A 15,454-nucleotide genomic window follows, 5' to 3' on the forward strand; every position below is an offset into this window, starting at 1 on the left:
ATCTGGCAGGGAAGTTCATGTACAAAAATTATATTGTTAGTATACAATAAAGTTTTGTACATACTTACCTGGCAGATATATACGATTGATGGCCCTCCCAGCCTCCCCTCAGGAGACAGGTGGAAGAGAAAGGGGGATTGGTTCTTACACCTGCCACCCAGCGGCGGGTAAGGTAGATCACCTGACCTACCTGTAGCGTGTGCCGCGAGTTTTGAATTTTCTGTCGTGACGTCAGAGTCGTAAGCTATGTATATATCTGCCAGGTAAGTATGTACAAAACTTTATTGTATACTAACAATATCGTATTAGGGAACAACACTTCTTTGTAGGTAGCATGGTAATATTTTTCTAGAAACAGTGTTTGAAAGTACTCTAATTAATATTTTTCTTTCAATGTGCCCCTTTTTTATATTGACACATTTGATTTTTTGCAACATATAATTCTTTCTCATTTTGCTTTATATGTCATGTCTTAATTGGGTTTGTGCATTTTTAATGTAGATTTTAATTTCCATGACATGTGATTACCAAGCCATTTTAAATGATCTCCATGCCCTTCAAAATCTTTTGTTTTAGAAGTACTATATAAATTTAGGGATTATACCATACCCGAGTACAGAAAAAGGAAAAAACCAAAAATAGCTCGTATGTACATAGTATGTTTAATAAATCTTTTTATAGTTACTGTATTTGTATGTTACTTAAAAAAAAAAAAGTTCATGTGCCTTACATTGTCTCTTGTACCAGTGACAAAACTATGTTTGTGGTATACAGTACTATGTTTATTCTTTAGGGGACCCATCCCAAATGCCTATGCTGCATTTAACTGTACCAGGTATGACTAATAGTAAAAGTTATTCTGTAGTCTTTAGGAATTCTTCTGTAGTCTTATATATATAGTCCATATCCTTTACAGTATGTTATATAGAATAATTTAGTATAGTACTGTACTATGTACTGAAAATGGACCATGTATTGAAACATACATATAGCATAAGTTAATTATAATTTTAGTTTGTGGTATTGTAAGTACAAAGCTAAAATCGTAATTTTAGTCAGTTGTATTGTGAGTATGGTAAAATTTTGTATTGAACAATATTTCAGAAAAATAGTATCACAATACCCTGGACAGTAATTTACTTATATAACAAGCATAATTCTGTGGTGCAAATAGTAAAGTTCCTTTTTTTTTTTTAATATCTATGAAAGAAATATCTTGTCAGCTAATATTACTGTATCTGACAATAAGTTTTGATATTTAAATTTTAAGGATACCAAAATGAAGTACAATTATTTATCTTGAAAATAATGCCAAAATGAAAATTCTATCATGAGAAACAAAATTACAGCAAGAAATATAAGAGAATTAGCTTTTTAAATGTGTGAGCTGGAAGTCAGAACAGTGTATATATTATGTCAAAGATGAGTTTTGGACTCTAAAAAATCTGATAGGGTTATGTATTGTATTAGCGTTACACTTGTCAATGATAAGATTGATAAATATTTAATTTTTTATAATATATAATATACAGGCAGGCCCTGGTTATCGGCGATCCGGTTTTATGACGCTTAGCTAGCACTGACATCCAGTTTATCAGCGCCGATAATAGAGTATTGATGCCGATACATATTTAAGAGAGCCGCCATTAACCGGTTATCAGTGCCGAAAATTGTCAATTTTCGGTTATCTGCAATTTTTGCTCATGAAGCTGTCAGAACAGAACCCCTGCCGATAACCAAGGTAGTCCCCGTTTATTGTCGGGGGTTCTGTTCCGACGGTTTGATAATAAGCGAAAATCACTGGTAACCAAAAATCGATAAGCGAAAATCACTGATAACCAAAAATCGATAAGCAAAAATCACTGATAACCAAAAATTGGCAATTCAAGACTGACAACTGGTTAATGGCTCCTCTGTTAGGTATGTATCGGTGCCATAACTCTATTATCAGCATTGTTTCCCAATTATTGGCAATGATAAGCAGAAATCAGCTAATATTGGCCGATTTTCGTTGCTAGACAGGCCCCGTAAAACCAGATTGCAGATAACCGAGCCCGCCGATAACTGGGGACTACCTGTATTTGTATTATAAATAAACTAATTAACAGGATATATGCAAGTGGACATTTGTGACCTGTAAAGTTTTACAGTGATGAAGAGTACTGTACGCTATTACAGTAATTTATAGCATTAATTATATGTTATTAAATAGTCACATTAGGTGATGTAAATGTACGTTGTTCATTAACCCTTAAGGGACAGGGTAAATATATATCATGCACACCCGGGCAAGCTTTAAGTTCAGCCAATTTAAGAAAAAAAACATTTCAATGAAAAAAGATAGATATGCAAATGCACATGGTGTAGGAAAAAAAAATCCAAAGAAATCTTTGCTACCTTTCACAGGAAGTTGAAAGTGACTATTTACAACTCTGTGTAGGGCCCTTTTTACAAGACACTCATATACATTTCACCAAGTTAGACATGTTTTTTTCTAATATAATTGATTTTGCTTTGTAAAATTATAATTACAGCTCACACAATATAATAACAGATAAGAACTAAAATCAGTAACATATTCTGAATATATTTGTTGTAAAATACTAAGTGCATTTAGGTCTAACAGGTAAATTGGAGTTTGAGAGTTGTAAAATATTTACATAAATTTACAGAGATCAGGAGATTCAATAACTTTTTTTTAGAGGTATACATGTTTTTTCTAATATTATTTTGCAGAATAACAATTATAACTGATAGCATATCATAAAAGATAAGAACTACAACCACCAGCAATCCCTGGGTATATTTATGAGCAAATAATTAAAAATATGTCATTGGAGAGAGAGAGGAGGAAGACATTCCCTTTTTAAGTCAAGAACAATACTGTCTTCCCGAGACGCAGTTAGTTGAGTTGAGGATACAGTTGCCACAAGTCATTTATGGACAATTGACGTGATGGAAACACTCTCCTGCTCAATTCAGCCAAATCGTACAGTGTGTAATATTCATATGGTGACCTTGAGTTAGCCTGTCCATTACTCAAACCCTTTTGTATTGATATACTTATATGATGGTGCCCATCCATTAAGGGTTAATACACTTAATAACATAATTTACTAATTTACAGATAGATAAAAGTAACTGATTTCAGCTTCAGTTTGTATACATATTGGCAAATATAACTTTAAAAAGCTAAGATAGTGTATAGAGAATCATGATTTCTTTGTCTTCCATTATATAGTTTACTTAGCTTCAGCAAATAAGTACTTTCTTCTTTTTACCATGGGACACTTTGGCAAATCATAGCTTTTAGAAATCTAGTGTCTTTAATAAGCTTGCATAGTTAATACAGGGCCTAGCTGTAGTAAAAAAGAAAGGAAACTTTGCCCTTAGGCAGCTGAAATCAAGTAGTATACGTATATGAATAAGTGCAGATAGTTATTTCTATCTACAAGCATGTAGAGGTAATTATTTTACAATATAGAATTCAGTTGTAATAGTGCAGACTTCATCTTGTTTAGTAAGATGAAAACATTTAAGATTTCATTAAAAAAGATCATGTAGGATATGCTTTCTAGTATGAATAGAGTTGCTGGTTTAAGAAAAAAAAAAAAAAAAAAAAAGAAAAAAAAAAAAAAAAAAAAAAGTCTTTCTTTGATCACTAATCTTTCTGCCTTGATATACAACATTATTCTTATTAGTATTTTACTGCTGTTTTGTTGGTTATGCTGTATATATTTTAATTTTCTCTAATCTTTTCTTTATGGTAAGTCTCTAAAGTATTACATTCAGTTTAAGTTAAAAATGGGATTTGCTCATCACATTTTTGCTGTAATGAGGTATGTACATACGTATTTCTCATTTATGAGCAAAGTGAAGTACTACTATAGGTTTATGTAATTTTGCAGTTTTCTAGGTGCCTAGGAAGGAGATTTTTTCAGCAAATGCATAAAACATTTATTTTAAAAATGTATTTACATATTGTGAGCTCCAATCTAAATTCGTTTTTGCCACACATCTATCACTGAAAGATAGATGTGTGGTCCCCAAATTTATTTTTGCATCATAAACAGGATACTATCAGTTGTAGCCCTACATTTATACACCAATATCATTATCCATTTACATAAAACAATTCATCTTATTTTTCTCTGTTCAATTAGGCGTTAAGGTTGGTAATGGTACCCTTAATAGTTACTGTATTTTTCCTTTCCCAATAGCTGATCATTTGGTTGTTGTTTACTAGGTTTTATTTAGAAGTACGTATTACAGATATTGCCATTTCTTGTAGAACTTTGCTGTTGTTAATCAGTTTACTGTAGTTCTAGTTTTTCTTTTATTGGTTTATGATGAACTTTTTGGGTATTAAGCTTAGTGGTAATTAATGGTTTTCCAGGTTGTACCTATTTTATATTTTTATTTTATTAATTTTGTTGTATTTTATCCAGGGTATCGGTGAACATTCTGTATATGTTATTTAATATAATAGTGCATATTAGCCAGCATATAAGAAGATTAGCCCACAAGCTCTGAGTAGCTGGTTTCAGTTACATGTTACAAATGCTACCCTCAGATTATTTTTGAACCTGTGGGTCCATACTGCTTGTATGGTACAAGTAAAGACCAGAAATGTTGGCTGTAAATTAGTGTATTGACGTAGTTAGTATGGAATAAAAGAGCCAAGATTTCTAAATATTAAGTTTTAACTCCAGTTTTTTTCTTTTACCTTATTGCACAATTAGGTGAAGCAGATGAAGAGTGTGAAGGGAGTGACCGTGATGGTGGTGGTGGAGGGGGAGGGGGTGGATTGTTCCCAGGAGCTCCTGACCATGATGCAAGCCCCAAACCAGCTACCAGGCTGAAAGAGAAGAGAATGCAGGTTAGGTTAATATATTTTACTGTTTAACGAGCTTTTCTTTTTACCTAGCTTTTCATTACACATACAGTACTATTACTGTTTTTGGTAAGACTCTAAACCAGTATCATTCTTTAATACACACACATGTATATCATCAAATTCCTATCTGGCTTTGTAACACTATCTACCAATTAAATTAATTCTAGTTATTTAAATGTCTGTACCCATCACATTATATTTTACTCCAGAAAAAGATGTTGAGTCAATACCTAGAGATGAATTTTTTATTATGTTTGTTGAGAACCGCTGCCATTATTTGTCCACAGACCTAACCATACCAATAAAGGCAAACAGCAAAGGGATCGACGTAAGCTTCGTGAAAAGAGACGTAGCACTGGAGTGGTCCATCTTCCATCAACAGAGGTGAGGAACTTTTTGAAGTTTGTAAATACTTAGGAGGAAAGTAGACTTAGGTAGGTCATTATTACATACCATACTCACCTTCATTTAAAATTTTGGTAATGTAGCAGAAGAAAGAGTCAGAATGCTGTACAGTACTAACACTAGGTTCAGAGAAAGATACCCTGATGCTTCTTATTTAGAGGCCAGTGGTGAGAGAGGCTGGCCCTTTGCTCAACAACAGTAAGTCTAAACATGTAATAGGAGTTCACTATCTTTAAACTATCACAGAAACATAGAAGAAATTAATAATAAATTGCATTTTATATACTATGTACTATGTACTCTTCTTATTTCCCCATCATATATTTAGGGACATGGGACTCAAAAGTTAATCTAAGAACAACAGAAGTAATGACATAAAATGTGAAATGGGATGCAGTAACATTACAATCGTTAGAGAAAGGATTAAGGAGGTTGAATCTTTTAAATTATTCAGGAACAATTGTATCTAGGTTTTCTTGAGTTATAAATTTCTGGAAGACTAAAATAGACAAATTGAACACTTGGCAGGCTAAAGAAGATTTCAGAGTCAAACATGTATATTTTGAAATTGCCTCCGAAAATAGGATTTTATATAAATTTACTAAGATCTATATTGTGTGACAATGAAACTACAGTACATTTATCAAAAAGATTTTGTAGATTTGAGAATAAAGTTTGATAACACCTAATAGGGCCTAGACAGCAGAATGTTAGGAATGACACCATAAGGAAAGTTATGGGAGTTTCAAATGTAGATGGAAGAATACTAGTTTTGTTCATGAAACTTACCCAGCAGATATATATATAGCTGTATTTCTCCGAAGTCCGACAGAATTTCAAAACTCCCGGCTCACGCAGTGGTCGGCCAGGTGGTTAGTACCCATTCCCGCCGCTGGGAGGCGGGTGTCAGGAACCATTCCCATTTTCTATTCAGATTTTTTCTGTTGCCGGTGTTGATAACAACTGTTTTCAACACCTCCGTCTAGGATTTTCGAAACTTCTCTGTTACTTGAGTATCCTGTTTGTTTTTTGGTTATCGAACGTGGATTGTGACTAGGCTTACGCTGATAGTGGATTGGATTTGAATTTGGTTTGGTTTTTTCCTGTAACTAAGATGTCTGGGACTAGTTTATCTAGCACCAGTGTGTGTTGTGTGGAAGGTTGTAAGGTGAGGCTACCGAAAGGTTCGGTAGACCCACACACAATATGTAATAATTGTAGAGAACATACGTGTGTTATAAATGACCGTTGTAAGGAGTGTGAATGTCTGTCTGATTCGGGTTGGAAGGCTTATGAATCCTATGTGCGGAAATTGGAGCGTGATAGGATACGGAGATCTTCCTCCAGGAGTGTATCAGTCAGTTAGAAGTAAGGTAGTAAGGGGTTTCTCCTACTATACATTCAGTAGTTGGTAACACCTAAATCTGTTGTGCCTTCGGGCCCTGAAAATGTTGTACTTCGGGCCCTGAAAAATCAGTGGAAGACAATGCCCTTTCTAACGATTCTGGAATCAATACTAACCTAGGAATCTAAGTGCTCACTTTGGAGGGTAAAGCATTATTAGTGAACAAAAAGTGCAATGAAAGTGCCCCCCAGTGTTGTGGAACAGGGGCGTCAGATCGGCCCTATAATGCCTCTAGGCCTGGACCTCTGTCGAACTTCCAAGCCCAGGAAGACGACATGTCGAAAGCCGCAGGAGGGTTTACGGGGAACCCCCACCGATCTGGCGTCCCTTCGGCAGAACCTGTAGACGATCCCCAGGCTGCCAAAGAGTGGTGCAGTGCGCGTATCCTCCCCGCGAGTGCTTTTCGTCCTCGGAGGCGTCCTCCCCTAACAGGAGTTGGAGCATGAGAAGAAGCTCACGTCCTCTGAAAAGAGCTATGACGTTAAATGTCGCACAGGCGGCTATCGTCAATAGTCTCTCAGAGGAGGACGCAGAGTCTCTTTGCGCTGCTTCTTCGTTACGGGCTTCGCCTCGAGACTTGGATTACTCTCCACCGCAAAAAAGATCGAAAACTCAAGGTGTCGCACAGGCGGCCAGAGTCTTCGATCGTCAGGTGAAGGAAGACTGCTTCACGTCCTTATTTTCTCCTGTTGGTTTGCGGTCTTCACCGGAGAGTTTTGCTGCATGGACTCCTCAAAGGAGAATTATGATGTCATCTGACGAGGACGCCTTGGAGCGGCCTAGTCGTTCTAAGAATAGAACTAGAACGGGTCCTGTAAGAAGGGATAGGGCTTCCCCTCGCCCCTCGCCTTCTCATAGGATCAGTTTTTTTTCCTGAAAAAGAATCTTCTACTACAAAGAGTGTTATCAGGTCGATGCAACAACAACTTGCTTCGTTGCTGGCGGAGAGAGAATCAGAAATTCGTCCGAGAAGAAAAGATGATAGATTACCGATTAAAAGATCTAAGAGGTCTCCTGCACGGGTGGACCGATCGTCTCTTTCGCCTGTGAGTACTCATTCTAGATTTCGTACGTCTCACCTGCAGTTGGAGAAAGGCATATGAAAAACTTCCTACGAGGAATTTTGAGATCGAAAGGAAGAAATTTCGCCCAGTCTCTCGAGGCTCGCTTTATACAAGAACGGACGATCCTATGGTTGCGAAACGAGGCCGTCTACAGTCTGAGAAACTCGACGATCCTAGTTCGGCTTGGAAGGAGCGGAGTGTTCACAGGGACGCCTATTTAGACAAGCGGTACGCTCGGACAGACGTCGAGCGTGACGCTCACCTGGACGCCAGGCGTGGCGCTCAGATGGACGCCGAGCGTGACGCTCGGAACTGAGCGGACGAGCGTGACGCTCACCTGGACGCCAGGCGTGCTCGGCTGGCGCCAAGCGTGGACGCTCGGCTGGACGCCAAGCGTGACGCTCTGACGCTCTGACGGATGCCGAGCGAGACGTTCAAACGGACGCTTTGTTGCATATCCATCAGGTATCACAGCAAGGTATTAGTATGGAACCTCAACTGCAATCGGCTTTTCGAAGAGATTCCCATCGAGAAAATGAGCAAGAAATTGGTACCGCTTTATCTGAATCTTTAGATATTAATATTCAGAATGCTCCTTGCACGTCAAAACAACGATCTTCATTAAAGCTCGGAGTGAAAGGACTTGTACCACCAGCCTCGGGATTCCCCTTGGTCACATCCTATAGATGAGGGAAGGATTAAAAGGAATTATTATTTCAGAAGAAGCGGAAGAGGATCAACCCGCTGTGTCAGATTCTTCGATTATCAAGTTTTGGTTCGATTGCTTCGGGATTCATTTGGAGAAGAGTTTCAACCCGCAGCACCTCGGTCGCCTCCTTCTCAGTTTTCGTTGTCAAAAACAAATAAGACTCCTGGATTTGTTAAAATGACAAAGTCTCTTTCAACTAAGAGAGATTTTAAAGAAAGGTGAAAGATTGGATGGAGTCTAGAAAAGCTCAAGGAAAGTTTTCCTTTGCCCAGCCTCCTTCAAGACTTTGCGGCAAGGCTGGGATCTGGTATGATACAGGTGAGGATGTCGGGTTAAGGGCTCCCGCATCGGCTCAAGGTGACTTTTCCAGTCTGGTTGACGCACCAAGAAGGTCTCTTCTTTCGTCAGCTAAAATAACATGGACACCGGCGGAGATAGACCACCATCTGAAAGGTCTTTTTTCGGACAATTGAAGTATTTAATTTCTTAGACTGGTGTTTGGGGCTGCTTGACACTAAGTCTCGTTGTCAGACTCAATTAGCTTGGGGGAGCTATCCAGTGTTCTCGCTTGTATGGATAAGGCCGTCAGAGATGTTCAGAGGAATTGGCTTCACATTTTTGTGCAGGGCTCCTGAAAAAGAGAGCTATCTACTGTAAATTTACTACCAAAGCAGTGTCTCCAACACAGAAGGCAGATTTGCTTTTCGCCCCTCTTTCTGACCATCTCTTCCCCAGGCTATGATTAAAGATGTAGCTGGAAGTCTACAGGAAAAGTACTCAGGATCTCTAGCACAATCTTCTAGCGTCCTGTGGTTCCTTCGACTTCAACACAACCCAGTTTTTCTAAGAAAATAAAGCCCTTTCGAGGTGGAGCATCCTCTAGACCTTCTCCTAGAGGAAGAGGACTCTCTAGAGGCAGAGCTCAGTCTAAGTCCAGAGGTGAAAAATGAGGAGGGAGTCCTTCAGTCGCCAGTAGGTGCCAGCTTCATTTATTTGCAGAAGCTTGGAAGAAGATAGAGGCAGACAGCTGGTCGCTCAACGTCATCGAGCGAGGATACAAAATACCTTTCCTGAAGCCTCCTCCATTGTGCACAACACCTATAGATCTATCACCCTCTTACCATGGAGAAAAACAACAGATCTTGTACGATCTGATAGAACAAATGCTCGAGAAGAAAGCAATAGAACAAGTCGAGGACATTCAGTCCCGGGTTTCTACAACAGGTTATTCCTTGGTGCTGAAACAGTCGGGAGGCTGGCGGCCAGTTTTAGATGTGAGCAGTCTAAACCTTTTTATAGAGAGACAGACGTTCAAGATGGAGACACCTCAGTCAGTGCTTGCGGCCTTAAGACAAAACGATTGGATGGTATCACTGGACCTGCAAGACGCATATTTCCACGTCCCGATACATCTCCGATCGAAGAAATACCTGCATTTTGTTATGAAGGGAAGAGTTTCTTTTCCAATTCAGAGCTCTTTGCTTCGGTCTGAGTACGGCACCAATGATTTTCACAATTCTAATGAAGAATGTGGCGAGGTGGCTTCATCTTGCAAACATAAGGATCTCTCTATATCTAGACGACTGGCTCATTCGAGCATCGTCGAAAGAAAGGTGTCTGAAGGACCTTCAATCAACCTTAAATCTAGCAAAGTCCCTGGGACTTCTAGTGAATTTCGAAAAGTCGCAGCTGATCCCCACACAGTCCATCGTGTATCTGGGGATTCAGATGGATTCAGTGGCTTTTCGAGCTTTTCCGTCCCAGGGACGTCAACAGCAAGGATTAGAAAAAATATCAGTCTTCTTAGGAAAGAATCATGCTCGGTGAGGGAATGGATGAGTCTGCTGGGCACCATTTCCTCGCTGGAGAAGTTTGTTTCCTTGGGGAGACTACATCTCAGACCTCTCCAGTTTTTCCTGAAGGAGAATTGGGAGGACAAAGAAAATTTGGAGACAATTTTGAGGATCCCAAAGGAGGTAAAGGATCACCTAAAGTGGTGGCTCGATCTGTGAAACTTTCGGAAGGAACTTCCCTCAAACTTCAGAGCCCCGACCTAGTGTTGTTCTCCGACGCGTCCACCACCGGGTGGGGAGCTACACTAGGGAGGGAGGAAGTGTCAGGCACCTGGAGAGGGGAACAGGTGTTCTGGCACATAAATCTCAAAGAACTGGCGGCCGGCCATATACTTGGCACTTCAGTTTTTTCAAAGAAAAGTCTCAAACAAGATAGTTCAGATAAATTCAGACAATACCACAGCTCTGTCATACATAAAACGCAAGGAGGGACTCACTCGCGATCATTGTTCAACCTAGCAAGAGAGATCTTGTTATGGGCGAGAACTCAGAAGTAACGATTCTAACGAGGTTCGTTGCAGGCTGGAGAACGTGGCGGGCAGATCTCCTCAGTCGGCAAGGTCAACTGCTGCCGACCGAGTGGACTCTGCATCAGGAGGTGTGTCGAGAGCTGTGGAAGTTGTGGAGACGTCTCTAGTGGACGTCTTTGCGACAGCGAGAACAAAGAGGCTTCCGTTGTATTGCTCCCCCGTGCTCGACCCGGGAGCAATAGCAATAGATGCACTTCTTTGGGACTGGACAGGGATGGATCTTTACGCATTTCCCCGTTCAAGATTCTGGGAGAAGTGATGAAGAAGTTTGCAATGTCAGAAGGGACGAGATTGACGTTAATCGCTCCTTACTGGCCAGCAAAGGAGTGGTTCACAGAGGTCATGACCTATGTAGTGGACTTCCCGAGGACATTGCCCATGAGGACAGATCTACTCAAACAGCCCCACTTCGAGAGATACCACGGAAACCTCCCCGCTCTGAGTCTGACTGCATTCAGACTATCAAAAAGTTGGTCAGAGCGAGGGGTTTTTCTAGACCGGTTGCAAAAGCAATCGCCAATGCGAGAAGAGCTTCCACGCTTGGAGTCTATCAATCGAAGTGGGCGGTTCGTTTAGGAGCTGGTGCAGAAGAACACGCATTTCCTCTACCACGACCTCTGTGAGCCAAATAGCGGACTTTTTGCTCTACTTGAGAAACGACCTAAAGCTTGCAGTCTCAACAATCAAAGGCTACAGAAGTATGTTATCTGTAGTCTTTAGACATAGAGGAATTGATTTGGCAAATAATAAGGATATCCACGATCTTTTAAGGTCTTTCGAAGACTATAAAGATTCCTCAACCTAAGTTACCATCATGGAATTTGGATGTAGTACTTAAATTCCTAATGTCAAATCGGTTTGAAACCCCTTCAGAATGCCTCTTTAAGGGATCTTACTAAGAAAACTATTTTCCTAACGACTTCCTGGCGACTGGCGAAGAGGGTTAGTGAAATTCAAGCCTTTAGCAAGCATATTGGTTTTAGGGGACATAATGCTGTTTGCTCATTAAGTCCTACGTTTCTAGTGAAAAATGAAAATCCGTCTAACCCTTGGCCCAAAAGTTTTGAGATTAAGGGTATGGCGGAAATCATTGGACACGAACCAGAGAGAGTCCTGTGCCCTGTCAGGGCTCTCAAGATTTATTTACAAAGAACGAAGGAATGTCGAGGTCCTTCTAACAACTTATGGTGTTCGGTCAGAAGACCAGATTTACCGATGTCGAAGAATGCTCTGGCATTCTTCTTGAGAGACACCATTAGACAGGCGCATTCATCTTGCGAAGACAGTGATGTTAAGCTGTAAAGTGAATGCCCATGAAGTGAGAGCTATATCTACCTCGGTAGCTTTCCAAAAGAACATGGCACTCAATGACATTCTGAGTGCCACCTTTTGGCGCAGCAACTCGGTGTTCGCTTCACACTACCTGCGGGATGTGAAGACGACATACGAGAAACTGCTATGCGCTTGGACCATACGTCACAGCAGACACTTTGTTGGGGGCTGGAAGTAGCACTCATCTACCCTGTAGGAAATGGGTAGGTGAGTTTTTATGGATTGTTTTATGGTTGTAAGGTCGTCCGCCTGAGCCGGACTTCCTTTCCTTTAGCCTAAGTGATGTGGGAATGAAAATTGTTAGGCTGGTCAGGTGGTGAATTTTTACTTCGTTGCCCTCATAGTATGGTCAAAATGGTCTAGTCACATTGTGGTCACGCTCCCGTTGACAGATCATCTAGAACTCACCAGCTATATAGGTCACTACCTTGCTGGAGACTCTAGTAAAGCAGTAGCAGACTTGGGTGACAGTAATCACGAAGTCAGCTATGCTAACAGGTAAGGAACCAAGATGTTATTCATCTGCATGTAATATGTTTCCAAAATCCTTTTCTGTCTCTCCCTACCTCCAAAGGTGGGATTCAGCTATATATATATCTGCTGGGTAAGTTTCATGAACAAAATGATATTGTTAAGATACAATAAAGTTTGTTCATACTTACCTGGCAGATATATATAATCAAAGTACCCACCCACCTCCCCTCAGGAGACAGTGGGAATAGAAAATCTGAATAGAAAATGGGAATGGTTCCTGACACCCGCCTCCCAGCGGCGGGAATGGGTACTAACCACCTGGCCGACCACTGCGTGAGCCGGGAGTTTTGAAATTCTGTCGGACTTCGGAGAAATACAGCTATATATATATCTGCCAGGTAAGTATGAACAAACTTTATTGTATCTTAACAATATCATATTGTGTGATAGCATCAGTTGGGCTCCTGTGGGCATCAGAAAAAGGGAAGACCCAGACTTACTTGGAAGTGAAGTATGAGATGGGAAGTAATAGAGAGTGGAGATTTAAAGAAAATAAAAAAAAATTCAAGGATGACATGTAATTTCTCAAACTGCATCATAAATGTACTTTTACTTTTGAATTATTTTCTAACAGATGATTTGTCTCATGCCTTCTGTTTCATAGTCAACGGGAGGCAGCACTGGAGAAGATGAAGAGTTGCTGTCAATGACAGCAGAGACTCGCCGTAACACTCACTACAACGAACATATAGAGAAAGAGAAACAGGCTGCAGCTGGGGACCATCATGCTGTTATCTCTGGTACTCCATCTGCATCTGACCACAAGCACAAGAAATCCTTTACAAGTCATAGAAATAAAAGGTGGTTAATAAAATAAAGTACAGGTTGTCCCCGGTTATTGGCTGGGGTTCCGTTCTCGGCTGGGTGCTGACAAGCGAAAACCGCCATTAACCGAAACTCGGCAATTTCTGGCGGTTTTTGTTAATGATGCTGATAACAGGTTAATGACAGCATAACTCTTTTATTGGCACCTTATGGCACCAATAATAGAAACTTGGCCCGTTACAGCGCCATAAGTCGCTGATTTTATGGCGCTAGAGTTTAGCGCCATGAAACCGGATTGCCATTAACCGAGTTAGCCAATAACTGGGGACTGCCTGCATGGCAGTTTTAGTGGTGTATAGGTATTTCTTAATTCTTCAAGTATTATGCTGTAGATATACGTATCAGCTATAAAATGTCAGAAAGGCCTTGAAGTACTATTTGAAATGTTCTTAGAATTCTAAGCCTTTTAATGAGTTGTAATGAGTTGTAATACTTTCATTCATACACACATATGTATATGTATATATATACTATATATGAATTATATTTACACAATTGAGTTGCTTACACTTCAGTTTTTTATTACAATCCAGAAATGTTCTGACAATAGGGCATTTATTAATTTACTGTTAATAATAATACAATATTAGGTATCATGTGTAGTTAGGCTAGTTACAGTGATTTATCAAAATATTATTTTTAAGTGGTCTGTTACCTTTCAGGTTAGAAAATGGTTACTATTTGTATAGTTGTAGTTCTTGAGTTTTGATTATTTTGCTTTGAAAAAACATCAGAAACAGTGCATTATAGTTATGTCAGTAGGATTTCCCATTACAGTAAAGGTCCTGTAAAAACACTGTTACAGTAGTACCATGCAGTTTGGTATAAGTACTTTTCCTTGCGCTTCGTTGATTTTTATAAACTGGCTGTAAAATTTGTAGAGTATTACTTTTTTTTTTTTTTTTTTTTTTTTTTTAGGACCCTCCTTAGTACAGGTATTTTTTTTTTACAAGCACTTAATGAAAATCAGAACCAGAATAAGGTAACTTTCTTCAATTATTTTAATAATATTAATCTTGTATTAATTTCTCTTGGGGTATGTTGATATTCACTTTAAGGAAATCTAATCATAGATTTCAAAGTCTCTTAGTCATAGATTTTGAAGTCTCTCTCTTACAGCCCAAGTGACTTGGAAGCTGATGATGAAGATAACCAAGATTATGATTCTCTTACTGGAATGAGCGACTCAACCTTGTCGCTTGTCCAGCCTGCAAAAAGTGCTCTCCATTCATCAAATAATTTACAGACTACACGACCACCAGCCAATGGCAGGCCAGCCACCCCAACTTCAGAAAGTGTTGATGAGGTGGGTGACATTTTATTTATGAAAAACTGGGACAACCAAGATGTATGGGAAATAATTCTGTTTTTTGCTAGGATGCAATGAAAATTGAATAAAAGTTATCTGAACAGGTGAAAAGGTTCTTGTTAGACAAGGCAGGAGTTAATGTTAATTGCAAAGATTTAATATTGATATTGAAGATTACCATTTGAGTCAAATGCAGTATGCAATAGTAATTTTGGGGAGAGGTTTTTTATCTTGGAAAGTAAGTCATCAAGTGTCTAAGTTTGTCTTTAACACCATGTGGATTAAGCCTGAACAATGATTTGGTCTAGTATTTAATATGTATAGATTTCATATAGCATTCAGAGATATCGAAGAACTTAAAATCTGGGTTTGCTGTCTCTTTATATTTACTCTATGTATAAAGTAAATATCATAAATGTTATACCTAAGAAGTCTTAGCTGTGTTAATTATTAACTTTGTAAAGCATCATTATCATCATTTCCTGGTATTTCTTTGTTATCATATTGCAGTATTTTAACCTCATGGCAACAAGAAAATATGCCATATTTTATTAAAATGGATCCCAGCTACAGTGGCGTGGTTGGTTTGGT

At 39.3% G+C, this 15,454-nt stretch overlaps 1 protein-coding gene across 3 annotated transcripts in view; it reads left to right on the forward strand.

Annotated features, from left to right (window-relative positions):
• The window catches only part of LOC135212573 (PRKC apoptosis WT1 regulator protein-like), a 64,753-nt gene that overhangs the window by 32,537 nt on the left and 16,762 nt on the right, over positions 1-15,454 (forward strand). For all 3 annotated transcript variants that reach the window (XM_064246115.1, XM_064246117.1, XM_064246116.1), the window contains 3 exons: positions 5,185-5,281; positions 13,334-13,530; positions 14,674-14,860. In XM_064246115.1, the coding sequence (XP_064102185.1) occupies positions 5,185-5,281; positions 13,334-13,530; positions 14,674-14,860 (481 nt within the window). The remainder of the gene's footprint in view (positions 1-5,184; positions 5,282-13,333; positions 13,531-14,673; positions 14,861-15,454) is intronic.

This window comes from Macrobrachium nipponense, chromosome 41 (genome assembly GCF_015104395.2).
Source record: "Macrobrachium nipponense isolate FS-2020 chromosome 41, ASM1510439v2, whole genome shotgun sequence".
In the NCBI taxonomy this organism is placed as follows: domain Eukaryota; kingdom Metazoa; phylum Arthropoda; class Malacostraca; order Decapoda; family Palaemonidae; genus Macrobrachium; species Macrobrachium nipponense.